Genomic DNA, 27,881 nt, shown 5'->3' with positions numbered 1-27,881 from the left:
ACATACACCCTAAGAAATCTTAATATAGTTAACCATTGGATCTTTTTTTTTTTCTTCAGATCCAGACCTTTAATGTGGATACACCATGCCAGACCGTGGAAGATTTAACGAATGGGGTTGTGATGTCCCAGGTTCTTCAAAAGATGTAAGAATAAGTTACTTGTATTTATGTGTGGTCTTACATAGAAACCTTTCTTGGACTGAAAAGGATTAAAAAAGTTGAAGTGTGAGAGTTGCTTTTCTCTCATTGACAAAATACCTAAGGGGATCAATTCATATGAAAGAAAGGTTTATTTTTGGTCTACAGTTTGGGGTATTCCATCCCTTGATCAGTTGTCCCAGTGCTCTTGGGCCTCTGACAGGCAGCACCATGGTGGGGGCATGGGCAGAAGCAGCAGCTTTCCTCCCAGCAGTCAAGAAGCTAATCGGGAGCCGGAGAGATGGCTTAGTGGCAAGGAGCACTTGTTCCTGCCCAGGACGCAGCTTTGGTTCCCAGCTCCCACGTGGTGGCTCACAGCCATTGGTAACTCCAGGCCCAGGGGATCCAGTGCCCTCTTCTGGCCTCCTGGGCACCAGGCATGCATATGGTGCACATACATAAATTCAAACCAAACATTCATATGATGAAATAAAGTACATTTTAAAAGAAGAAGCAAAATAGGATGTTGTAGAGTTCCTACGAAGTTCCTTCCAGGGTGAGCCCTCCAGTAATCTAGCTTCCTATTCCATATGCCTTACTTCATGAAGGGTCCACCATCTCAGCAGTCACAAGCCAGGGACCAAAACTTTACATGCAACTTTGGAGATCTTTCAGATCTAAACTATAACAAAATGTGTGTGTAAACTTGGGTTGCATGTGGAATGAGAGTTCTGATGGCATGTACTTAGGTATAGATTGGTTATAAGTTTAGTTGGGACTATGATTGTTATTCCAACTTAGGTTGATAACCAGATTTTGTCATTATAGGACAAACTGAGAATGCTGTCTCTTGTAGAACATCACTCTAACCTTAGCACTGAGATCTTCCCTGACCACCAGTGTGATACAGCAATTGTCATATATTCTCTGTTCCCTTAACTTCGTGTATTATTCTCTGAATTATGTAATATCTTATGTGTATGTATTTGATTGTTTATGACCTTCTCTGTCCTGGAAACACTCAGTCTAAGTTTGTTAAGATCTATGAAGAAAGAGCCAGGAACCTTGTTTTCTTTCTTGCATCCTAACAACTAAGAAAATACATAATTTTTTGAACCATATGAAATTACCATTCTTTGCAGTTTCTTTTGTTTGTTTTGCTTTGCTTTGCTTTTTGAGAAGGGTTTCTCTGTGTAGCCCTGGCTTTCCTGGAACTCACTCTGTAGACCTTGCTGACCTCAAACTCAGAGATCTGCCTGCCTCTGTCTCCCAAGTACTGGGATTAAAGGTGTGCACCACCACTGCCTGGCCCATTCTTTGCAGTTTCAAAGAGTCAGATATTAGTAACTTTCTCTAATTCAACTGTTGTTGTGAGTGCTCATGACTAAAAGAATGAAATGTTATTTGAGGTGTATGCAACATATCTGATTCTTCTTTGCTACATACTTTGAAAACATAATGATATCAAATTCAGTATCTCGCTATGTAGCCCTGGTTGGCCTGGAACTTGCTATGTAGACCAGGTTGCCTGGAATTCACAGAGATCTGCCTTGTCTCTGCTTCCTGAATGCTGGGAATAAAGATGTACCCTGTGTGCCTGGCCCAGGGATTTTTTTTTTTTTTTTTTTTTTTTTTTTTTTAATTTAAAGCATTATGTGTGAATTGGGTTTGGCATGATTTTTAGATGATTTTATACTTTGAAGCCTTAAGTACTTACCAGCTGATATTAAAAGATTTATATATATGACTGTGGGATTTTTCTCTAGTTCTGTTGAAAATCAGTATCAGCTTTAAATGAATGCTTGATATTATTACCTTCCAGTTACTTAAATGATTTGTACATGTGAGGAGTAGCTAAAATGTTTTAGAAAACCTTTTTTGTGTGTTTAGAATGGGGACACATGTTTGAAAACTATAGTTTTTACTTTCTTCTATAATTTAGCATGCATGCAACCTTTTTCAGGCCATAGGCACACCTTTCTTTCTTTTTTTGTGGGGGAGGGGTTTGAGACAGAGTTTCTCTGTGTAACAGTCCTGGCTATCCTGGAACTGGCTTTGTAGGCTAAGCTAGCCTCGAACTCACTGAGAAAGGTTCATTTGAAACCTGGACAGCCTTGCATCTAATTCCCTAAAAAGTATAGCATTTCTTATGAGACCGTAATTGATGGTTCATGCTGTGAAACCTGTGATTTGTTTGTTTACTTGTTTGTTTTGTTTTGTGTGAAATAGGATTTCTTTCTGTTTATAGCCCTGGCAGTCCTGGAACTCAGTATACAGATTAGGCTGGCCTTGAACCCCAGAGCTCTACCGGCCTCTGCTTCCTGAGTGCTGGAATTCAAACTGTGCCACCACACCTGGCCAAACCTGTGGTTTGATGTGCCTGCAGTGCAGATGCTTAGGAACAGTTAATACATTGCACAGATCTAAGTTTAAGTTCCTTCTGCCTTTTATTTACTTTTGCTTTTTAATTTTCGCTGTACATATGCCTTGTCTATAGTACCGTGTTATATACATATTGAACATATTTCTCCCCTCATTCCTTCCTGTCCTATGATTTCTCATCACTTTCCCTCCCATTAATTCCCTAGACAGTTTTACTCCATGTCACTACATACATGATTTTATGTATCAATGTAAAGTTTAGGAACCAAAGAGAGGAAAATATTTGTCTGTCTGATATTGACTTAATTCATTTTCTCTAGTTGCAGCCTTTTTCCTACAAAGGGTATGACTTCATTATTCTTTATGCTGAAAACCAATTTCATTGTGTATATATACCACGCTTGCTTTTTTTGTAGATGTTATAAGTATGTTTTTTTATTTTTGATGTCATAATATAATTAAATCATTTTCCCTTCCATTTCCTCCCTCCAAACCCCACATATGCCTCCTTGTTCTTTTTCAAATAAATAGCCTTTTTATTAATGTTGTTACATTCACACACACATATACATATATACACACATCTATATTCATAAATATAACTTGCTCAGTCTATATAATGTAACTTGTATATATGTTTTTAGGGCTAACCATTTGATAGTGCATAACCAATTTATGCATAGCCATTTTCTTTACCCAAGGTTGGTTCTATAACTTACATGTTTGGAATAGTGCTGTAATAAGCATTGATGTAGAATTATCTCTGTGATGTGTTGATATGAATTCTTTAGGTAAATCCCTAGGGTAGAACAGCTGGGTGATATGGGAGATCTATTTTTAGTTTTTTGAGAAACTTGTGTGCTGATTTTAACAGTGACTCTACCAATTTACCCACCAGCAACGTGTAAAGGTTCCTTTTGTCCATATCTTTGCCAGCATTTGTTCTCTGTGTGTGTGTGTGTGTGTGTGTGTGTGTGTGTGTGTGTGTGTACACCAAAGGAAGCTAGAAACAGTATCAGGCCCTTTGGAGCTGGAGTAACAGGTTGAACTTCTCATCGCCTGATAGCGATGCTGGGATGCAAGCTCTGATGAGGCAGTAAGTGCTCTGAGCCGCTGAACCATTTCACCAGGCCTGTTTTCTTTTTAAAATTTTCTCAACAAAATTTTATTTTAACTTAAATTACAAAGTCTGCTAGGTATTCTAATAAATTCATTTTTCCTCAGGAGAATAATATGGCACTAATAAATTAACAACTGTATACCTCTCTCACATTTTTAATAATTCAGTGTGTGTGTGTGTGTGTGTGTGTGTGTGTGTGTGTGTGTGCGCGCATATGTGACATAGTGCACATGTGGAGGTCAGAGGACAATTTTGGGGAGTCTGTTCTCTCCTCTGTCTTGGAGTCTGGGGATTGAACTCTGGTTATCAGGCTTCTATAGCAAATACTTTACTCACTGAGCCAGCTCACTGGCTCTCCCACATGTTTAAAGGGTTAAAAAAAATCAGATAGCTGTCCTAAGTAAAATTAAACCATTATAATATAAGAAGAAACTACTTCCAGTGTAATAATTTGAGTGTATTAAATGATCGTACCTAAAATGCAGCTTTTGAACTTTGTGTTTACTTTGGTTTGTTTAAAGACAAAACCAGAAAGTCTTACCTGTCTTCCGCCTCTCCTATGTTAGTGTTTTCTTTGGCACATCACACGCCCACATCTTCCTTATGAACGTCTTTAATGCTACCCTATGGTTGCCAAGGTGGAAGCTGTTTTGTTGTTTGACATCCTAAGAACTAGCTTGACAAGGAGGTTTTCCTTCCAGTTCGTTGTAATAACTGTTTTCACACTAAATCCGGACACACAGCACTTGACCACAAAGTTCAGAATGCTTAGCTCTGCCCAGCCTACCTAAGGGATTATTTCAAGATCAGAATAATTTTTCTATTTTATTAGAATCATGAGTTATTTTATACAGATTCCAGTAAAGATGGCCTAAAAAAAATTTATAGACTTCATTTAAATTAAACAAAATGAAATATGTCTATATTTTCTAGAGTAGGTTGTCTGACTTGTGCTCCTTGAAGAAGTCCTCAAGTCTTGCAAAACATCTCTTGGAAGGCTTGTTTTATCGGCCAGTGAGTATTTAATTAGACAGGATCGCAAAGAATAATTATATAGATGTCTTAATTGCTATGTTGAATTGGCACTAGCATACTCGGATGAGTTGTTACTTATGATCTTCATGTCACCAAAATGGACAGATACCATTCTAATAACTTAATGTAGATACAGTTTTGGAGATGTTGCTTGCTAAGGTCACCCCCAAAAAATTGATAAAAATTGGTTACCTTTTTAAAAATATATTAAAATTATTTTATTTATTACTGTTTGTATGGGTGCATACATACCACAATGTGTGTGCATGTGAAGTCAGAGGACAATTTTAGAAGTCAGAGGACAATTTTAGAAGTCAGTTCTTTCCTTCTGCAGTGGGTTCTTAGGATCAAGTTCAGGTCATCAGGTTTTTACAGTAGTCATCTTTACCCTGTGAGCCATACTACCAGCTCAGTGACTTCTGAATACTAAGAATTTGCTGTATAATAATTTGCACAGGACTCCTTTGGTTATTTTTCTTTTGCTGTGAAGACACACCATGGCCAAAGCAGTGTGTGTGTGTGTGTGTGTGTGTGTGTGTGTGTGTGTGTGTGTGTATATCATTTAATTGGGAGCTTGCTACAATTTCAGAAGGTGAATCCGTGACCATCTTGGTGGGGAGCACTGGCAGCAGGCAGGCAGACATGGCTTTGGAGCAGTAGCTGAGAGCTTACATCTTGTCTGCAAGTTGGAGGGAGAGACTGGGCCTGATGTAGGCTTTTGAAACCTCAAAGCCCATCCTCACTGACACACTCCTCCAACAAGGCCACACCTCTTAATCCTTCCCAAACCATTCACCAGCTGGGACTAAGCACTCAAATAAATGAGCCTTATGGGGGCCATTCTCATTCAAACCACCACAAGAACTTTTTTTTTTAAATTTCCACATTGAAGACTTATGGTTAGACCTCTCCCTAAGAAAGGCCAAAGTTTTAATTATTCCATTTCATGCCTATTGTACTGGATTACTTAAGAAAGAACCCCTACAAAGCCCTTTCCACAAATAATCAACATGGGTTTATCATAATGTATATCATTCATAGACCTGCCAAACATGGGTCATTTTTTAATGAATATGATCAGTATTATGCAGGAAATCATAAAAGATGAAGCTCCAGTAGTTCCATCTCCCAGTGGCACCTATTAGATAATCGAATGCAAAGGAGTGGTTTACTTTGTCTTTTAATTCTGTGACCCTTAAATGTTAAGCCCAGCATTTTCATGTAATTGGAAGCATTTTAATTACATGTAAGCATTCTGGTTTTTTGTTTTTTCAAAAACTCAGCTTTAGGTAATAGTTAGGGACCACTACAGTAACATTCCTCTTTTGTATACATTAAACCATTTGAAAGAAATGGATATTAGAAGACTCAGAAAAGAAAACCTGTAAGCAGAGTTAAAATAAAATGCAAAGTATCACTGCCAGCTCTACTGTTTTACAGTACCTTTAGAAAGTAAAATTAACCAGGCAGTGGTGGTGCACACCTTTAATCCCAGCACTTGGCAGGCAGAGGCAGGAGGATCTCTTTGAGTTTGAAGTCAGTCTGACCTGCAGAGCAAGTTCCAGGACAGCCAGAACTACATAGAGAATCCCTGCCTCGGGGAGGAAAAAAAAAAGTAAAATTAACTTCAACATATCCAGTTTCACAATCTCAAGAAAAATCATATGTCAAAAAGTTCTAGAAAGCTGTGAAAAGCAAATGCATATTTTCTTTAGGGCCTTGTGAAACCACATTTTGAGGAAGTTGTTAAGTTTCAGTATCAAGTAATTTTCACATCAGTTTTATCTGCTCCAAAAACTCATGCTGTGGACAGAGTTCCCCTCAGATCTCCAACAGAGCTCTATACACACCATTTTCCCTCAGCCAAAACAGGCACTGTCCCTTTAAGATGTTAGGAGTGTGCTGCATGCCATATTGTGTGGTGTCTTCACCAAAGAGGACCACATGTATCTAGGTGTTGCCTGCTGTGGTCAATGCCCTCTGCTCTACATTACTCCCAGCCATCCCTTTGCCTTCATTCTGCCAGCTGTGTTCAGAATTCCTGAAACTAATGGAGTCTTTGTATTCTGAAATGATGCAAAGGGCAGAGAAAGCCCACAAGTGCTCTAGGGTACAAGCACCAACACCTGCAGTCTGACCTGGACTGAAAAACCACTGACTCAGCAGATGAGCAGTGATGTCTCCTGAAACAGAGTGCCTGCTGTTCAATAGCTAGCAGTAAATGCCGAGTTTGGAGTCAGACTTCTAGATGTTTATTGTATGTGTGGCATTTTGCTGAACTGGTCCCTTCAAATTCCTGATCTGTTTAAGTAGGTCCCCACCCCCACCCCCCATGAACTGCTTTTCCATGGTCCTGTCTGAAGTTTACCAAAGAACTAGGTGGAGGTTTGGGTCTTGAGGATGTCCAAGATGGACTGCATCTTTTTGAGGTTGGCCATAAATACTTTGAAAATACAAAATACCTCAAACTAGATGTTACAACTTTTGTGTTATAGGTTTGTCATTGATTTGAGGTTCTCAGATTTACTACTAAATGTCGTCCAGTTTTGAAGTTGTGTCTTATATCCACCAAGAAGCTTCAGTGACTCTTGGCTTTGACACATAATTTTATAAATGAAATAATTTCTCATATTCACTGAAAACTCTATCATATTGCTGTCCCAAAAGTACTAAGAAATGTGTCTTAGTAAATCTTTGAATGTAACAAACACATCCAAAGTTATGTCAAATGTTGGCATTTCAGTATATCTGAAAAAATCAGAACTGTTCTAACTGTATTTTCTTATCCTACAATTTAGAGCTTTTGTGGAGATTATTTGCCCTTTCAGTACCATGAACAAAGTGCTCTCATGGGGACAGATTATTCAACAGTAGGGTTTCTTTTACCATTTTATCTTCTGAAAGAAATTGACCCTAGCCTTTTTGCCAGCTAAGTTCATGAGCTGCCATGCTGCTGAGGAGGAGGATGCTGGGGAGGAGGATGTTGAGGAGGAGGAGGATGCTGGGGAGGAGGATACTGAGGAGGAGGAGGATGTTGAGGAGGAGGATGCTGAGGTGGATGTTGAGGAGGAGGATGCTCCACAGCTCTTAAGGAAGTGGAGCTCCTGCTTCTGCTGTGGTTCTTATTCTGCCTTTCTTCCTCTGGAACAGAGCAGGCATGTGTAAAAACAAGCTAGAGGGACTCCTGAGGAGGGAGGAGGTCCAAAAGGGGAGCCCCCGGGTTTAGTTTTTTGTTTTATACCATACAAAATTTCTTACATTGGAACAAAAGTTTTGGAAACTTCTGTAGCCTTTTCTGTCTCCCTACCCCCAATGTCTCTTCTAAAACAACCTTGCTTTCCTTCAAGTTTCTTATGATATCTGTTGGAGAATCACCTTTGTTTTCCCTCACCATTTGCTGTGTCAGATAGGAAGGCTACTATTTTTGTGTTGATTATATTGTCTGCCACTTTCCTGGAAGTGTTTATCAGATCTTTTTTCTCTTAGAATCTTTAGTGTATTGTGTATAGAATCACATCATCTAAAATAAGGATACTTTGCCCCTTTATTATTGAAAATGTTTTTTTTTTCCATTTCTCTGTTTTCTAATAGTGTGTGACCAGTTTTAAAAATATTTATTGGCTGTTTGTATTTCTTCTTTTGAAAAATTTATTTATTTAGTTCTGTGGCTTTTTTTGTCAATTAGATGGTTTGTTATTTTGTTGTTTAAATTTGAGAATTTTTTTTGGATTTATTTAGTGTGTGTGCACATGCTCATGAGCATACCACCATATATATGTGTAGATCAGCTTGGTTCTTTGGCTCTGCCGCATACGGTCCCTGGGGTTGAACTCAGGTCACCAGACTTGGTGATAGGCACCTCCACCCACTGAGCCATCTCTCCAGTCCCTCATTTTTTGAGTGTTTTTAACTAAACTTTTGAAAGATCTTAAATGTTTTTATTTTATTATGTGTATAGGTGTTTTGTCTGTATGTGTCTGTGCACCATGTACACACAGTGCTTTCTGAGGCCAGAAAAGGGTGTCAGATCACCTGGAACTGGAGTGAAATGCATCATGTGTTTGCTGGGAACCTAACCCAAATCCTCTGGAAAAGCAGGCAATACTCTGAAGTAAGCCATCTCTCCAGCCCTTAATTTTTAAAGATTGTAGATATTAATCCCATCTGGTGAATAGTTGGCAAAGATTTCCCTCCCGTTCTTTATTTTTCTTCACCTTAGTGCTTTTCTGTTCGCAACACTTTAAATTTGGCTTGTAGTCCTATTAGTTGCTTTTCTCCATTTCACTTACGGTAAGAGCTGCATCGCTTACAGCGGTATATATGACCCTAATGATCGTGGCTCTTCGTACCCTCTGACAGTGTTCACTAGTATTCTTTTGCAGTGTCTCCCTTGATCCTCAGGCATCATCTACTTCGGGACTTACCCTCAGCCTTTGTGGTGTTTACCTTTTTCTCAGCATAACCTAGTCCAGGCCCTCTTTAATATTTTCTAATGCCTTTATATTCCACGTCTCCATCTTGCTCTATGGATTTTCAGAAAACATTTGTTGAACATGTGAATATAACATTGCCTCTAAAAGAAAACTTTTATCTCCTTTTAACCTTTATTTCAAAGTGTTTCCATTCTTATTTTCCATATCAGGTACCAATTGGGCATTCTGTTGCTCAGTGTAAACCTTAAGAAATTAGTGGGAAAAATAGATAAGACCAAAAGCTATAAAGTGTGGGCAATTGTGGGATGCCTTATAAATCAGTACTTTTCTTGTACCTTCCCTGGTTAGGTTTTTGTTTTATTTTGTTTGTTTTTTGTTTGTCAACTTAACACAAGTTAGAGTCATTTGAAAAGGGAACCTTAATTGAGACCATGCCCCTCCCAGATTGTCCTGTGGGTAAACCTGTGATGCAATTTTTGATTAGTAATTGATGTGGGAGGCCCCAGCTCACTGTGGTCTGTGCCACCCCTGGGTGATCCTGCATTGTATAAATACTGTGCTATAAGCCATGAGAAACAAGCCAGTAAGAAGCCTACCTTCATGGTCTCTGCTCTAGTTCCCTCCAGGCTCCTGCCGGGGCTTCCCCCAGATGATGCTGTGACCAGAGAGCAGTAAGCTGAAAGAAACCTTCTCTTCCCCAAGTGGCATGGTGTTTTCTCACAGAAATAGAAATAGTTAACAGGAGTAAGACAGTAGCCTAAGTTGTTCACCTGTGCTTTAGTAAGGATTCTTCACATGCCTGTGCTGCTTACTTCAGAATTCTGACACAGTGGGGGCTAAGTAGAATTTCTGTTTCTCTTGTCATTACGGCTATGAAATCTAATTACAATAGTGTATTGTCTAATACACATCTTGGGTGTTCAAAAAGCCACTAGGAAACATATCAAGACCCCATCTCAAAAAACCAAGCACAAAACTTCAGAAAGACCATTAGGAAATAGTCATACCTAGGATAAAAGACAAAAATCACAATAGGCTTAAAGGTCTAACCTGGCTTTAATAGCCGATTCCAGAATTGGCAATACCACATTTTATAATAAGTGCTCCAGTGATTCTGGACATAGAGATTGGCTTCATAGACTGAAGACCAGAGTGTAGAAACTAGACAAAAAACATTAGTTACATCTTTTCTGAAGGTTAAAGCAGGGGGCCTTTAACTTACCATGCCAGCTAGAACTAGAGATTATCTCTCATTCTCACGAATTCTTAGACAGTTTAATAGCTTACCTTTGGCTAACTGATGTGTGACTAGATTTTGGTTTGTTCTGCTGGGCCTAATATAAACTCAGTCCAGACCAATGACCTGATAAAAAATTTTATCTAGCACTAAGGATCTTTCTGAAAAACACTAAAAGTTTGCTGATGAAAATGCTTGCTTAACCAGACTAGGCTGGGCATTGTGATACAACGCCTTTAATCCCAGTACTCTGAAGGCAGATGTAAGGGATCTCTGGGAGTTCGAGGCCAGCCAAGACCCTGTCTTAAACAAACAAACAAACAAACAAACAAAATCCATCTTTTTAAGGAAGTAGAATCAAAATATATTCATGTTGAAGCCCATATTAATGTGTAGGGGGTTGTAAAGAATACTATGTTACTTATTTCTAGCAGTAGAAATAAAACTTAATTTCTTTTGGTTGTTTTTGTTATTGAAAGCATTTGACTATAAGAAAACAATATATTCTGGAATTATATTAAGGATTAAAATTAATGTGTTTTTCTTTCATCTAAGCTGTTACAAGCATAAGTGCAGGCAAATAAGTGCACTGCTGGTTAAGGAGATAGTTTTTAACAGGTGTCAGGGCATCGGTGGATAATTTGTTACTTGTGAAAAACATTCCCAATGAGATTATTTAGTTGTTATTTTCATATCAATATAAAGCCATCTCTAAAGAGTTGTGAGAAAATTGCCTTTATACTGTGGGAGTCTAGTCCAAGACCTTCAATAGAGAATATTTAGAAATTTTCTGGAATTACAAACTGTTTAAGCAAAAGTCACAGCTAGAGATGTTAATCTCACCGGATCAAGAGTTAGACCACTTCTACAGTTTAAAGCCAGATTTGAAGCAAGCTTTAACTAGCCAGGTGGATGGGCTCTGGCCAGGTCCAAACTCAGATTCCCGGGAAAGGGCCCCAAATCAGGGTTTAGATCGCCTTAAATATTTCCCGTCAGGTTCAGTCAGGAGCAAGCGTACAACTTGATGTACCTCCAGCCTACATCCAATCAGGGGCAAGCATACATCCTGACATATTTTCACCTGTGGACCTCCCGCCCACATGTGATCAAGCACATCAGTGCAGATGAGTCACACAAACTTGTGTGATAGTGGTGAAAAAATATGTGGCCTGGTATCTCCCATAAACCATAGCCTCCAGCATTTCAGGAATTAAGTGTCCTTGGGCAAGGGGCTTGCAGATCAGAGGCATTTTTCTTTCATGGATCTCTATGGTAGGGTAATTAAAACTTAAAATGTAACTCTGGCTCTCACAGAAGCCTGCATATAGAGTCAAAGTTTATTGCTATTTATAAGCCCCACTGGGGAAAGAAAAAATAGTAGGAAAGAAAGAAAGTTGCAGGTGAGTATCTGTTTTGAGACAGGGTCTTGCTTCATGGCTCACATTTACCTGGAATTGACTATGTAGCCCAGGTTGACCTCAAACTCCCCTTCCTTCTGCCCCAGCCTCTGCCTCCTAAAGGCTAGGATTGTAGCTGTGTGCCACCATGCCTAATGTTCAGACTCCTGTTCTTGGTATGTTCTGCTGAGGTAGTAGATTAGAAGCTTACTAAATACGTGCTAACTACTTTGCTAAAATGTATTGGGAAACTCCTTGTGGCAGACGTGAGGTATTGGGTGGAATAACAGTGAATAACAAGTGCCAGGATTTAATTAAATAGAGGGTACTATAAATGGTGGTTTTCTTTTTTCCCACTTGTAACAGTTTAGTGAGATGATTAGCCACTGAACCTCCCATTTGTGTTGAGTTCTGCTTATTTGTTTTAACAAAAAGTGTATGCTCTCAACTCTGCTACTTAACTGCAATTGAATTTGGGGAAATTGCTTCTGATAGTTCTTACCTGTAACATTTTAAAGTTAGCTTTCTGTTGGATGAAGGGACAGATACCCGAGAGAAGCAATTTTAATGGAGGAAGGGTTGAGATATAATACAGTCCAGTGGTAAAGTACTTGCCCAGAATGCACAAGGTCCTGGGTTTGACCTCCAGCATGGCTCAGGGGTAGGGCATTTAATCCCAGGACAGTTGCAGTATTTAGGAGGCAGACAGAGAGAGGATTACAAGTTCAAGGCAGGCCTCAAGCTCCGTGTGTTTGAAGCCATCCTGGGCTACATGAGACCCTGTCTCAAAAAGAAAGCCTGAATCAATAAATGAATGAATAAGTAAAATAAAAGGAGAAAGACTATTTTGGCTCACATTTTCAGAGCTTTTAGTTCATGGTCTGCTTGTTCCTGCTATGAACTTGCAGTAAGGAAAAATATCTTGAGTGCAGGAGGATATGGGTGATCAAAGCTGCTGATGTCACAGTATTATGAACTCCAAGCCTTCACACAAACCTTTCTGGAAACTACTTCATCTAAACCAAAGCAGTGTTTTAAAGCATTTTTAAAGGGACTTTTTGGTTCAGTGCCTATGGCTTTTAGCAATCAACCACATAGCACCAGACTATGAAAGATTAATACTTTACTGCCAGTGATTGTACCTTTCAGGTGATTTAACCGTCAAAAATAACATTTAAAATTTTCTAACATCTGAACTAATCTTTAAAATCACTTTTTGCTGTTATAGTAGAATCCCCTTTGTTTTCTTTGCATTGTCTGTTTTGTAAGAGATTTTAAGCAAAGAGAGTGCCCACAGGAGGCATTCTCAGCTCTGACAAGGGCCGTGCTTCTTTCCCCGATGATGTGTGTGTCCTACTTGCAGCCGTCCGTCCCTCTTTTTAACCACATGTAATAGGATCAAGGATGAAAATAGACTTTGGCCCAAGCTCACTGGGGTTTTATAATGAGTCAGTAACAGCCAGTCTTATTTAGAAGTTGTAAAGACTTAGAACATATCTAGGGGCTGGAGAGATGGCTCAGAGGTTAAGAGCACTGACTGTTCTTCCAGAGGACCTGTTTTCAATTCCCAGCAACCACATGGTGGCTAATAACCATCTATAATGATATCTGGCACCCTCTTCTGGCATGCAGGCAGAATTCTACGTGCTTAATAAATAAAATTAATTTAAAAAAAAAAACGAACATATCTATAGCCATTTCCAGCTTTGTATTGGGAGAAACAGGAAGAGGTTGGTCCACAGAGACAAAATGGTATAGATGGAAAATAAACATAGAAGAAAGCAGTCTAAGATGCTTATTCCAGTATTTGTGAGGCCCAGCCATCTTTTAAGTACTAGTACACACTTCTTCTTCTTCTTCCTTTTTTTTTCTTTTTTGCATCAGATTACCTAAATTGTGTAGCTAGAGTTTACCTGCCTTGCCCACAGTCAGGGCAAATCTCTGTCACCCGCCAGTTTCACAGCCCCTCAGACCCAACCAAGTAAACACAGAGACTTATATTGCATACAAACTGTATGGCCGTGGCTGGCTTCTTGCTAACTGTTCTTATAGCTTAAATTAATCCATTTCCATAAATCTATACCTTGCCACGTGGCTGGTGGCTTACCAGCGTCTTCACTTGCTGCTGGTCATGGCGGCGGCTGGCAGTGTCTCTCTGCCTCAGCCTTCTGCTTCCCAGAATTCTCCTCTCTCCTTGTCCCACCTACTTCCTGCCTGGCCACCTAATTCCTACCTGGCCACTGGCCAATCAGTGTTTTATTTATTGACCAAACAGAACAATTTGACATACAGACCATCCCACAGCAAAATTGTTTTCTCTTGGTGTAGAAAATCTTACCTAGAAACTCTAAATTAAACTTAAAAACAAAAATAGATGAGTATGACTGTCCACATGCCAGTTAATGAAGTTAGCTCTCTTTTACTACATATAAATGTATCAGATACCCAAATATAAGAGCTAAAAATACAAAAAGGAAAAATAATTAAAGTAGTAAGTCTTTGTAACCTTGGCAGAAGTGTCCTAGATAAAAATGCCGTAAGTACAAGGTAGATAAATTGAACTTTGTCAAACTTAGAAACCTTTGTACGTACAATCCGCCATCAAGAAAGTAAAAAGGGCCGGGCGGTGGTGGCTCATGCCTTTAATCCCAGCATTCAGGAGGCAGAGCCAGGCGGATCTCTGTGAGTTCGAGCCCAGCCTGGTCTCCAAAGCAAGTTCCAGGAAAGGCGCAAAGCTACACAGAGAAACCTTGTCTCGAAAAATTAAAATAAAAGAAAAGAAAAAAAAAAAAAAAAAAAAGAAAGAAAGAAAGTGAAAAGGAGGGGCTGGAGAGGTGGCTTAAGGGTTAAGAGCATCCACTGCTCTTGAAGAGTACCTGGGGGGTTCAGTTTCCAGAACCTACATGATGGCTCAAAACCATCTGTAACCCCAGTTCCAGGGGTTTAATACCCTCTTATAGCTTCTCAGGGCACCAGGTATCCACATGGTAAATATTCATACACATAAAATGTTAGAAGATTTTTGCTGACTGATAGAGGTGACAGTCTCCTGATGGCCTGGCAGTTTATCTCAGTATCTTGACAACATAGGGCTCCCTCCCTCCAGCAGAACTTCCGCCTCTAACCCCCCTTATCTGGAGAATGTCCCTGGGCCTGAAGGACTGACCTTATCTAAATCAGACGCCTGACTTATCTTTAGCTTGAACCCTGACATAGATCCCTGTTAGAAGGCTCCCTTGCTGCACAGATGATAACTAAGACTTGTGCTAGGAGCCTTATGATAGGAGTGTGCCACTTCATGCAAATTAGGGTTTGTCCCCAGGCTCCCCAATCCTATATATTCTTTGTGCTCTGGAGTAAAGCTGAGCTGATTCACTGGTCTGTCTCCTGGAGGCCTCCCTCTGTTCATGCTCATGGGCTACCTACTAAGCTTTCTGTTGCCCACTACTGCCTCTTGCCCTAGCGGCTGATAGGCCAAGAGGGAAAGAGGACCCCCATACGTAATAAAATAAAAAATAAATTTAAAAAGAGAGTGAAAGGGCGACTCGTGGGATGGCTCATTGGTTTACAGTGCTTGCTGTTCTAGTGGAGGACCAGCGTTTGGTTCCTAAAACCGCTGTTGAGCAGTGTAAAACTGTTACCTGCATCCACCACCTGAGGATCCAGTTCCTCCTCTGGCTTCCATGGGCACCTTCACACATATGTACACAAATACAAAGTTTGTAAAGTGAAAAGAAGGCATCAACCACCACAGGCAAGTTTTATGTTAAACAGAATTATCTGACCCAGCAATTCCACCCCAGATGAACCATGTCCATACAAAAACATGCTACATGAAGCATCGTTATTTATAATAGCTCAAAAGTAAAAACAACCCAAATATTCATCACCTAATGAATGAATAAACATAATGTAGTAGTCATTTATCATAGAGATCATTTGTGAGAAATACATCTTGTGCAAACACAAAGAAGGCCATACAATATTGTGGGTTCATTGTAGTTGACCGTGGATGGACATGCTATGTGGGGCTTGGCCATTATCCCTAAAGCAGTCAAGTTCTGGTACATGCTACATTACATGAAAACCTTAGAATCATACTAACTGAGAGAAGTCAGACGTAAATGATCATATGGTTTATTGTTTTCATTAAAATGTTCAGGGCAGAGAACAAAGAAAGAAATTAGATTAGTAATTTCTCCAGAGGTGAGAAAATAAAAAAATGAGAAAGACGACTAATGGACACAAGGTTTATCTTATTTTCTCCTTTTTTCCCCTTTCTCTTGTGTGTGCAGGTGCTCTTGAATGTACATATAGATGTCTCCAAAACTTGACATTGGATGTCTGACCTGGATAACTTTCATACCTTGGTTTTTGAGACAGGGACTCTCATAAATTTTTATTCTGATCTCACTGTTTCAACCAAGGGATCCACCTGTCTCCACCACCACCCCCAAGCCCCTTCCCCCATGGACCCTGCTCCCTCTATACTCGGCTTAGACACATGCCTCTGCTCCTGGCTTTTACATGGGTACTGAGGATCCAAACTCAGGCCGTCACTGCTGTACGGCTTTTACCCCCTGAGCCATCTCCGTCACCTACACTTCCTTTTCTGTGAAGACACAGAAGCTTTAACATGCTGGTGATGGTTGTGCAGTTCTGTCAGTATTGTATTCTGAAGTGATTTGTATGGTCTAAATGAATAAATGGATGATATGTGAACTGTATCTTAGTCGATTTTTAAAAGTAGATAAATGGACCGTGGAGTGGTGCATGGCTTTAATCCCAGCACTCGAGAGGCAGAGGCAGATGAACCTCTCTGAGTTAGAGAATAGCTTGGTCTGCGTAGAGAGTTCCAGGCCAGCCAAGACTACACAGTGAGACTGTTTTGGTTTTGGTTTTAAGGTAGATGAATTAGGAGGCTGGAGAGATGGCTCAGCAGTTAAGTGTGCTTCCTGTTCTTCCAAAGGACCAAGTACAGTTCCCAGCACCACATCAGATGGGTCACAATTGTCTGTAACCCTAGCTCCAGAGGATCTACTGCCCTCCTCTTACCTCTTTGTGCACACTCATTCACATACACATACCCATTGTTAAAATAATAAAAATAAATTTTAAAAAGATGAGTAGACAAGTTATCTTGTCTATGTTATATAGTGGTTAAATATAGGTTTAAAATGATTTTGATAGATATAATTTATAACCTTTTTATATATACTTATTATCGAAATAAGTACATTTATTTTTGTAACAAAATTTTTTTAAAGATTTATTTATTTATTATGTACACAGAAGAGGGTTCTCATTACAGATCTCATTATAGATGGTTGTGAGCCACCATGTGGGTGTGGGTGCTGGGAATTGAACTCAGGACCTCTGGAAGAATAGTCGGTGCTCTGAACCTCTGAGCCATCTCTCCAGCCCATAACAAAATTTTTAATCCCAAGTAGCCAATTGCTTGTTTTAAAATTAGCTGAAGCCGGGCGTTGGTGGCGCACGCCTTTAATCCCAGCACTCGGGAGGCAGAGCCAGGTGGATCTCCGTGAGTTCAAGGCCAGCCTGGGCTACAGAGTGAGTTCCAGGAAAGGCACAAAGCTACACAGAGAAACCCTGTCTCGAAAAACCAAAAAAAAAAAAAAAAAAAAAAAATTAACTGAAATAAAACTTATTGCTAATTGAATTTCAATTACAGTAAAAATTGAAATGTAAATCACTCCCCTCCCCCTCACTAACATTCCTGTCCCAATACTCTTCTGTAATTTGGTTGAATAGATAGTTATGTTATGGAAAGATCTTGGACTTAATACTAGCTAGACCAGGACAAACAGATGTTCCATTGTGGTCTTGGACAAACCATTTCTTAGAGCTTCAGTTTGAAAAACTTAAATATTCATGCTGAGTTTGACAAGTTTGGGTATGTTTTATGTTTTGTTGGTTGGTTGGTTTTTCTTCCAAATATAAATATAGGAGGATTTCCTAGGAAAAATAAGGATGTGTATATTTAAGGTCTACCCTTGTTTGACTATATTTGCCTATATAACTTCATTTTTACTTTCTTGAGATTGTGTGTCTTTTTAAAAAGGTTGTTGTTGTTTTTTACTTGTTTTAGATAGTTTTATGCTATCAACAACTCTTGTTTACTCAACTATAACTCACTTTTAGAATATATTAACTATCTATTAATCTTCTATAACTAATTTATTACCAAAACTATTCAAACTGATTTTAGAAAATGTGCTACTATATCTGGTCTCATAGATTATTTAATAATTAATTTATTTGATAATAAATAATTATTATTATTTAATAGCGGCATATACATATTTTTGTGGCTCCCTGAAATGATATGAGATGGGATTGGGTGTAAGCATGACAGCCACGGGCCTTAATCCAACTTTTCTTTACTTGCAGAGATCCTGCATATTTCGATGATAATTGGCTAAACAGAATCAAAACTGAAGTGGGAGACAACTGGAGATTAAAGGTATTTCTTTTTGCTTTTACGGCTGTTAAATCTTTAAATATTTGTGTTGTATATTGTCTTACTTAGGGTTTCTATTGCTGCGAAGAGACACCATGACCACAGCAAATCTTACAAAGGAAAACATTCAACTGGGCCTGGCTCTACCATTTACTCTCTATGGCAAGTGGTATAAACTTGCTATGGAGCGCTTTTTCAATTGTATGATGCCATTGGTTAAAATAAGATAATGTAGCATTTTGCCATGGGGAAAACCACTGATTTTAAATGACTGTATCAGTTTTAAGGTGTTCTACTTTCAGATGTTGGAAGTATGAAAAATAAACATCTTAGAAGAATAAAAAAGTAAATAATAAATGATGTATTTTCCAAATCCAAATGTTTCCAGAAATACAAAATGTTAATTTTATTTATGATACTGGGTTTTGTTTTTGTTTTTTAGATAGTGCTATACAGCCTACATCTGCCTTGAATTCACAGTTTCCTGCCCTCACCTCTTGAATTAACAGACATAAGCAAGCACCCTATGCTTATTTTGTTGCTTTTAATAAATACCCAACGTTTTGGTTTATTTCTCTCTTTAAAATAAATGTTTCCAGGGGCTGGAGAGATTGCTCAGCAGTTTAGAGCACTTGTTACACTTGTTACTCTTGCAAGGACCTATGTTAGGTAGTCAGCAATCCACACGGTGGCTCCAAATCATCTGTAGCTCCCATTCCCAAACTCCGGTATCCTTTTCTGACTTTGGAGAGCACCAGGCACACACATGGTGCACGTACATGCAAACAGGCAGAACACTCAGACACATAAAATAGATACTTTTTTAAATGCTTTACACCAGAAGGTTGCAGCCTCTTTTATTTGATAAGCTCAGGCTATATTGTCTTTTGTTCTAGGATATATTTTTCTAGGACACACCCAGTTACAGGTTGAGCATCATCAGTCCTAAATCCAAAACGCATCTGATCCCAAGCATTTCATATAAGGAAGCATCATAACTAACATATAAGTACTAACACTGAACATTTTCAGCTAGATCACAAGGATGATTGGCAGAATATGGCACATTTAACCCAATACAAATTTGACTATATGAGAAGGGTCAAAAGCAGATGAGAACGTACGAGTTTTTAATCAAATAATGCAGTGAATCTGCCTGTCATCTCACGAGATAAAAATGGCCAGTGAACTTAAGTTCTGGAGTGAGTTAATACACTGAGACACTGTAAGACTCCTCCTCTTATCTCATTTATGGTCCTCCTTAAAGCACTAGCAAAACTTATGCAGTGCTTAATGTTAGTCTGTTTTAGTATTTCAGGATGCAATAGTAATTTTGTTGTTGTTGTTGTTGTTGTTGGGGAGGAGTTGAAACAGGAATTCTATGTGTACCCTTGGCTATCTTAGAACTCACTCAGGCTGGCCTCGAACTCAGCAATCTGCCTGCCTCTTCCTCCCGAGTGCAGGGATTAAAGGCATGTGCCACCAGGGTTATAATTATTTACTTTGTTTGGTATTCAGCTAAAGGGCAACCTTTTCTCGACAGTGGAGGAATTTGGACATGTATTTCCTGGAGTAAGACAACAAGGGGCTGGAGAGATGTCTCAGCAGTTAAGAGCTGCTCTTCCAGAGGACCTAGGTTCAATTCCCCAACTTCCACAGCAGACCACAACCTTATGTAACTCCAGTTCCAGGGGATCCAACATGCATGCAAGCAAAACACCCATATATGTAAATTAATTTTTAAATTTTTTAAAAAGATTTCCAAGGATAAGTTTCACAATAGTTTCTGTTTGATACTCTGAAGTTAGAGAAAATAGTACGAATTTAAGTTCAGGTCTTTAAGAATAATACATTTTATTTCCTTTACTTATCAAAAGTCTGTATAATCTGTTAGGTTTTATTCATTTCCCCATAGTGTTATCACGAAGTAATAGTCTTTTCATGATGTTGTTACTTCAAATATCCTATTAAGTTTTATTTTTTACACAGTTTAAATATCCATTATGTGAATTGGGCCAGAAGTGTTTCAGATTTTAGAAGAGATTTTTGGGGAGATTTAGGGTTTGTTTGTTTGTTTGTTTGTTTAGAAAGTTGCATAAACTTGACCAGTTGAGCATCCCTAATCTCAAGATCTGAAATCTGAAATGCTCCAAAGTCCAAATGTTTTAAAGTACCAACATGCTGTTCCAAAAATTTTGGAGTCTGGCACACTTTAGACTTCGAGTTGTGGTCTGGGAATACTCAGCTTGTACTTGCTCTATGATTCACTGGAGTTTTTAATGTTACTCTGTACTAAGGTCTGTGCTTGCCTCTCACCCAGTTCTTCTCTCTCTAAACAGATTAGTAACTTAAAGAAAATTTTAAAAGGAATCTTGGATTACAATCATGAGGTAAAATTTTTTTTTTCTCATTCTGCTTGGAAATATTACAGAATAATTTAAGCTTTTTATAGTTTCAAGCTTAAGAAAAACCATTTCAAAATTAATAGTTTCTATCTTCCCCTATATAGCATTGGTTCAAATAACCAGTCGTCTCTTAGATGGTGAACACACCAGTAATTTTCATTGTTATGAGTAACTTGTGCATGGTTATTAAAATATGTTAAATTTTGTTTATACTATACTCTTTTCTTTCTGTACTTGTGAAGGTAGTTTAGCGCTCGTTTGGACTGTGGTGATTGGCCCTGCAGCTTGTGTTTTATTCTTCAGCAAGCTCCTGGATCGTAGGTGAACTCTCCTCATCATCTGAGATCATATATATCAGAACATAGGCATGGGGAGATATTCACGCAGCAGAACTAATTAATTTCATGATCACAGATGCCAATGGGACATAAAATTGCCTAAAAACGTGTGTTATTTTCTTGGCATTTTCCCCCCTGCAAGCAAGATACCCACGTTTATATCTATTGCATCCATCTTCTCCATCTTAGTAAGTGACTTTATCACAGTGGTTCTCAACTTGTGGGTTGAGACCCCACAGGGCTCGCATATCAGATACTCTGCATATCAGAGATTTGTATTATAATTCATAACAATAACAAAAGTACACATGAAGTAGCAATGAAATAATTTGATGATTGGGGGTCACTACAGCATGAGAAACTATATTAAAGGGTCACATCATCAGGAAGGTTGAGAACTACTCTTCCATCACACCCAACCTAAAATGCAAGTCTCAAGCCTTGGTATCATTCTATAGTCCTTCCCATGGTTTTCAGACAGGCTTACGCTAGAATACAGGTTGTCCAGAAACTCATTTTGTAGCCCAGTGTTACTAAAATTCCTTCCCAGGGAGAGATGTAAGCAACATCTACCCCTTCTCTTCAAGTCCCAATGACAAATGGAGGCACAATTCCACCAAAGTTCACTCTTTAAAAACAAATGTGTTTATTGGGCTTCCTTGCAGAGCATAGGCGAGGGATTACTAAAGGGATGTGGGTGCTTCTCTTCCCGCTGCTAAAAAGGCCACACCTGAACAGCCTTTACCCAGAAGGGATAGATAAGGTCTTTGTTGGCCTATATATACTTACCCCTCTCCCAGGTCATGTGCAGTTAAGGTAGAGATGCATATAGTAGGTGGAAACAGCTGGATACTCAGGTGAGAATCTTGTGCCTTCTTGCTCCTCTGTTCTGAGGTATAAATCATCAGCAAGCTTAGCTGGATGATCTTTTGCATGAGGTGCAGCTGAGTGCTCCAAGATGGCTGTTCTTAGCTTAGGGGACAATCTCTTACTGCACCCAGTCTGGCCTCCACCTCAGGGACAGTCCTTCTGCCTCCCCTGGTCTTGTGCCAGTATACTAGTATGGGCCATCATGTCCCGCCTGATGATTTGTTTGTTTTCCTGTTTGTTATTTTTTTGAGACAGAGTTTCATGTAGGCCAGGCTAGCCTTAAGCTCAGTATATAGCTGAAGGTGACCTTGAACTTCTGACTTTTCTGCCTCCACCTTCTGAGTGCTGGGGTGTCTTTCTTTTAATATCATCAGCAAAATCTCTGCTCTACCACCCAGAACCAAGCTGTCCTTAGTTTGTACTTAGACTGCTGAAGTAGTAGCTGGGGCAGTTTGACTTCTCCCTGTTCTGTAGTTCTCTCCAGCCAGGACGATTGTAAAGAAGCAAAACGGAGAGTCCGTTAATTTCCAGTTTAAGTCTTCTGTGTTTCTTTGGGTTGTTTGTGCAGTCCTGCTAGGAAGAGATGGTCTCACACTGGGCTGTACCCCTAGCCCTGTTTCTTTTTAGATCAGAAGGGTTTCATTAATTTGCCCCGTTTGCCCAGGCAGGCTTTGAACATAATACGCTTCTGCATCAGTCTCTCAAGCAGCTGGCATTAAAGGCCTGTGCCACCAGACCAAACTTGCATGACATAGTTTACTCTTTTTTTTTTTTTTTTTTTTTTTATTTGAGACAGTGTTTCTCTGTGTAGCTTTGGAGCCTGTCTTGGAACTCACTTTGTAGACCACCAGGCTGGCCTTGAACTCACAGAGATCCAACTGCCTTTGCCTCCCAAGTGCTGGGATTAAAGGCCTGTGCCACCACTGACCGGCTCAAATGGTTTACTCTTACATTGAGGATTATTTTACATTCTTGTCTTATGCAGATTTATTTGGTTACCTCACCCCTTATAGTCATGAAACAAGGCTGGGTGCAGACCTGACATAGTCCTTTTCAGTTCCAGCCACCAGCAATGCTGTGTTGTAGTGAGGAGTTAATTCGTAATTATCTCAAATAACTTAAAAATCAGTATTTATTTTCTAGAAAATTGTTATATATAAAAGAGCACTTGGGGTAAGTATTAGAAATCTTGAACAAATGTGCAGAAGACCATAACTGTTGGGGTGGCTTTCTTTTGTTTGTTCTTTGGCCAGAAGTTATTTGTAAGGGTACTAAGAAGTGATATTTACTAGATCTTTGGCAATTATGAGAAGTAATTGTTTTTACCCTGAGCACCATATTTGCTTAATTTGAAAATTAAAAATTATAATTTTCTCAGAAAAGTATCACAGTGGAAAGGAAATAGAAAATGTATGTCAGAAAAGATGGTGGTGATATCTTAGGAACTACTTTGCTGTATGTCATTGTAGTTTGGCTGCTGTATGCTGACCACATGGAGTGCTACCGTCAGTATTTCACAGTGAGAGACCCAGGCTCTCTGTACATACCTCTTCTCTTTCTCTGTTATCTGTTTTTCTCACCCTCTTGCTCCACCGTATTCCACAAAATCTTCCTTGACGATGCTTTGGACTTCAGTCTGCAGCACCATTCTGTGTTCCAGTCAGCGTGACCTGACTATGCTCATTGTGCTTAGAGAGGAGATGAGTCTAGTCTCTGCGGCTTTGGAGCTTTCCTGATGTGCTTTTGAAAGCCTAGGTGTATACCAAGTGCTGGCGAGCAGGACTAAAGTGTTCAGTATTGTTACTGTTTTGCAACTACACATAGTGAGTCTCTAGTATGTGATTCACTGCCAACCTCCCCTTTTAACCTTTTAACCAGTGTTCTTTTCCTTTTTAATCACTGGCTGTAATTTGTAATTATTTGTTTTTTTTTCTACAATTACTTTATTTGCTTTATATGTTTTTTAGTCGCTCCATATACTTCATGAAGGGAGGATACTTGTTTAAATGTTTTGTAAAATATACGTCTTTTGAAACAGTATTTAAAAAACAGAAAAACAAACCCAGGATCTCCTGTAGACAGACTGGCCTCTACCTCTGTATGTAGCCAATGATACCATCCTCCTGACAACACCTCCTGAGGCTGAGCCACTTCAACCTTGACACAGTAACTTTATATTCAGAATTTTTCTAAACTATGTAGCTACTCAGGAGGGTAAGGCAGGAGAATTTCTTGATCCTAGGAGTTTGAAGCCAACCTGGGCAACATAGTGGCTTAGGGCTCAAAAAAAAAAAAAAAAAAAATCTAGATGGTAGTAGCACACGCCTTTAATCCCAGCACTCAGGAGTGGAGGCAGGCAGATCTCTGTGAGTTTGAGGCCAGCCTAGTCTCCAAAGCAAGTTCCAGGAAAGGTGCAAAGCTACACAAAGAAACCCTGTCTCGAAAAACCAAAAAAAAAAAAAAAAAAAAAAGTAGAATAAAATAAAACTACTTAGCGCTGTCCACCTCCATATTATTTTATTATTTTATAGGATGCAAAATTGAAAATAAGCCACATGTCTTGCAACATGGAAATTATGAAATACTTATTAGGCAAGTAGTATTCGACCATAAAAAATGTTTTTATTACTTTTGTATATGCAATATGGTAGCACTTTTGTAGACATCTACATAAGTGTACCTACAGAAACATTTATGAAGGTCCATAGTCTGACTCAAATCTTTTAGATGAGGTTCATTTTAAAATTCAGGGTTTTTTTCAAACTCTAGAAAAGTAACGTGATACCTGTATCCTCTGGGTTAGGACCTGTTGTATTGAGATTCCTGCAATAAAGCTTAAGGGTGCTCATTCTTAACTAGAATCAACAAGAATAGTAAATAAGCTTATGTTCTGTCACTACCTTTCATATGCAGTCTGAGAATTCCTCTCCCTGTTTCTATCACATTCCTTTTATTGACTCTTGTGTACTTGCATTTCTCTTTACTGGTTTACTTTGTGAGACAAGGTCTCATGCACTTTGTAGACCAGGCTGACCTTGAACTCACCTGCCTCTGCCTTCTGAGTGCTGGTGTTAAAGGCATCCCCACAATGTCCAGCTTCTGGTTTACTTTTATATTGATGAGCATGTTTTAACAGTGCCATCTTCAGAAGTACATGCTGAAGTTTAGGCCTTGACCTTTATTTCTTCTTCCTTGAGAATTAGGTTGGCTGTGAGTGGAAGCCATTGCGGCCTTGTTCACCAGCTTCCTCTAGATTTGCTGCTGAAATCTCTCACATGGATTCCCATTCCCTTTTGGCGACTTCTTTGTTGAGGATTGATTTGTTTTTATTTATCTCTAAGGGCTCATGAAAATGTGCTTTGATGCAAGGTGCATTTTGAGCATGGGTTTTGTTTATTATGCTTGGCCAACACTCACAAGTCCTTAAAAACTGAATATCTACTAGTTTTAGGAAATTTTACTTCATTTTTTCTGTTTATTCTTCAGAACTCCCAGTGAGAATTTAAGCCTCCTGGATTGATCTTTTAATTACTCAGATTTTTTTAATTACTCAGTCAAATTTTCTTTTTACTGCTTATATTTCTTATCTACTCCTGAGATAACTGCACACCTTTCTTGCTTGCCCATTGAAACTTCCTATTATATTTTCTATTCCCATGAGTACATCTTTATTTTATTCTTTTTCCAACCCTTTTGTTCAGTTTCTTCCCAGTAGACATCTCAGTTACAATTAATATATATCTCCTTTTGAAATGGAGAAAAGCAGGGGCGGGGAGGCCTTAAATATGAGAGTCCTTTCTCACTCGGTGACATTACTTAAGGGACTAGGGTCCCTGGCCACTAAAGCTACCCCAGGTTAGTGGCTTCTGTGTCCTTTGTGTTGTGAACTCAAAGATGAATTTCACAAACAACAGAAGGTTAAGTTTTAGAAAGGGTTTTTTGTTTGTTTGTTTTGTTTTTTTTTGTTTTGTTTTCCGAGACAGGTTTCTCTGTGTAGCTTTGCGCTTTCTGAACTCACTTGGTAGCCAGGCTGGCTCAACTCACAGAGATCTACCTGCCTCTGCCTCCTGAGTGCTGGGATTAAAGGCGTGTGCCACCACCGGCCAGCTCTAGAAAGGAGTTTTATTATAGAAGATAGCTTAAGAGGAGGGAAACGAGAAAGGGTTGCCACTAATGACCCCTGTTTCAGAGTTAATAAGGCTTTGCTGGGTTGAGGCATGGGAGGGAGCTTCTCAGCCAGTTGTCCCACACAAGGTATTCATTAACACGTTCCCAACCTGCTGGCTAGACTGGAAATTTGGCACACCTTCAAGGATCAGAGAAGCACCTGGTCACGCACTGGCTTCCAGGCAGCTGTGCTCATTAGGTTGCTGTGTAAACCCAGAAGAATGATAGCAAGAAACCAGAACACAAGCCAGTGCCTCTGAACATTTTTGGCATTTCGGGCCTCTGGTCAAGACAGAATTGTGATGGAACCAAGGATAGCCCTGGCTCAAGGACAAGAAACAGGACTGCTGGTTTTTGAGGTCTTCATGAGCTGCACACAGTTTCTTTTTCCTGTTTTTAATTACTGCTGGAGAGTGATTTACCAATGCAGAGAAGGAATTAAATTGCATTGACGGTACATTCCTGTATAGCCAAGGGTAACCTTGAACTTCTGGTTTATCTGTCTCTTCTGAGTGCTGGAATTATACCCATGCACTACCATGCCTAGTTTATGTAGTGCCAAGATTGGAAGTAGGCTGGTGCTCTACCAACTGGTCTACCTCCCTACCCACTACAGGGCTTTCACTGACAGGTTATCCAGCAGAGAAATTCCCATTTCTTTGCATAAGTTATTTCATTTGGAACTAAATTCTCCATTAAAAGGATCTTCCGTTCTCATTCCTGTTAAGAGTGTCTCACTACCAACAGTTTTAGAGACAAAGTGAAGGTAGCAAGGGAGAATCTCACTTTTGGTAGTGTGAATTCTTTAATCCCACGTGTTTTGGATGTCCTTTAGTTTAGATCTTTCTGGTTATAATTCATCAGAGAGCAAACATCTAAGCTTTCTTAGAACAGCAGAAGGATCAATAGAATATGGATTTTTGTTCAGTGTACATACATACATACCACTTACCAGATTAGGGACTAAGTTACTAGGATACATAATAGTTGTAATTTAGGTGTGGGAAAAAAGAATAGAAATCGGGAGTGAGGTCGGCAAGTTGACATAACAACTCTGGCCTTGACAGTGAATTTCTGGTGATTAACAAATCAATCTCTATTAAATATTTTATTTGGTGCTATAAATGTGAATGTAATTATAATCTCTTTGTCTCCATTCAGATTTTAGGACAGCAGATTAATGATTTTACCCTTCCTGATGTGAACCTTATTGGGGAGCATTCTGATGCAGCAGAGCTCGGAAGGATGCTCCAGCTCATTCTAGGCTGTGCTGTGAACTGTGAACAGAAGCAAGGTAACTAATGAAAGTAATATATATTGTGTACTTCATATATAAAGCACCAGGATAAGTAGCATCTTTCCATGGCTTCCAATCTCCTGCAGCTTTGCTGGTAATTTGCCTTCAAGTTTAAATGAATTCTGAATGGTAGTCTAATTTTGATTATGGTCATATTCCTTCCCTTTCTGTAAGATTGTATAATTGAATAGTTTTTATATTGTTGTTATGTTTATTTTTTTTATGCTGGCTGTGGAACCTGGTGCTTTGTTTATACTAAGCATGTATTATATTATTTAAATTATATCCCCAGCCTGAATACATTCTTCTTAATGCATTTTAACTACATTGGATATGGTGACATTTATTGTTATTATTAAAATATTTATTTATTTACTTATTTATTTAGCAAAATGATAGCTTAGGAAACATTTCTATGCTTCAGAATAAGAGCACAGACTATAATGTCCAATCACCCTATGTTCAAATGTAGGTGCACTCTTACAGTCTATGGAGAGATACTGGGCAAATCTAATCTTCATTTTATTTTCTTAGTAAATGAACATTTAGTACCTACCTCACAAGATCATTTGGGGGTCTA

At 39.1% G+C, this 27,881-nt stretch overlaps 1 protein-coding gene across 4 annotated transcripts in view; it reads left to right on the top strand.

The window, feature by feature from the left end:
- Positions 1-27,881, top strand: part of Hook3 (hook microtubule tethering protein 3) — a 93,675-nt gene that overhangs the window by 9,045 nt on the left and 56,749 nt on the right. For all 4 annotated transcript variants that reach the window (XM_028854847.2, XM_028854845.2, XM_028854844.2 and 1 more), the window contains exons 2-5: positions 60-145; positions 18,155-18,227; positions 20,564-20,614; positions 27,166-27,298. In XM_028854847.2, the coding sequence (XP_028710680.1) occupies positions 60-145; positions 18,155-18,227; positions 20,564-20,614; positions 27,166-27,298 (343 nt within the window). The remainder of the gene's footprint in view (positions 1-59; positions 146-18,154; positions 18,228-20,563; positions 20,615-27,165; positions 27,299-27,881) is intronic.

The sequence above is a fragment of the Peromyscus leucopus genome, chromosome 17 (assembly GCF_004664715.2).
Source record: "Peromyscus leucopus breed LL Stock chromosome 17, UCI_PerLeu_2.1, whole genome shotgun sequence".
In the NCBI taxonomy this organism is placed as follows: domain Eukaryota; kingdom Metazoa; phylum Chordata; class Mammalia; order Rodentia; family Cricetidae; genus Peromyscus; species Peromyscus leucopus.
Note: the sequence above shows the minus strand (reverse complement) of the source record. Positions and strands in the feature narration are given on the sequence as shown.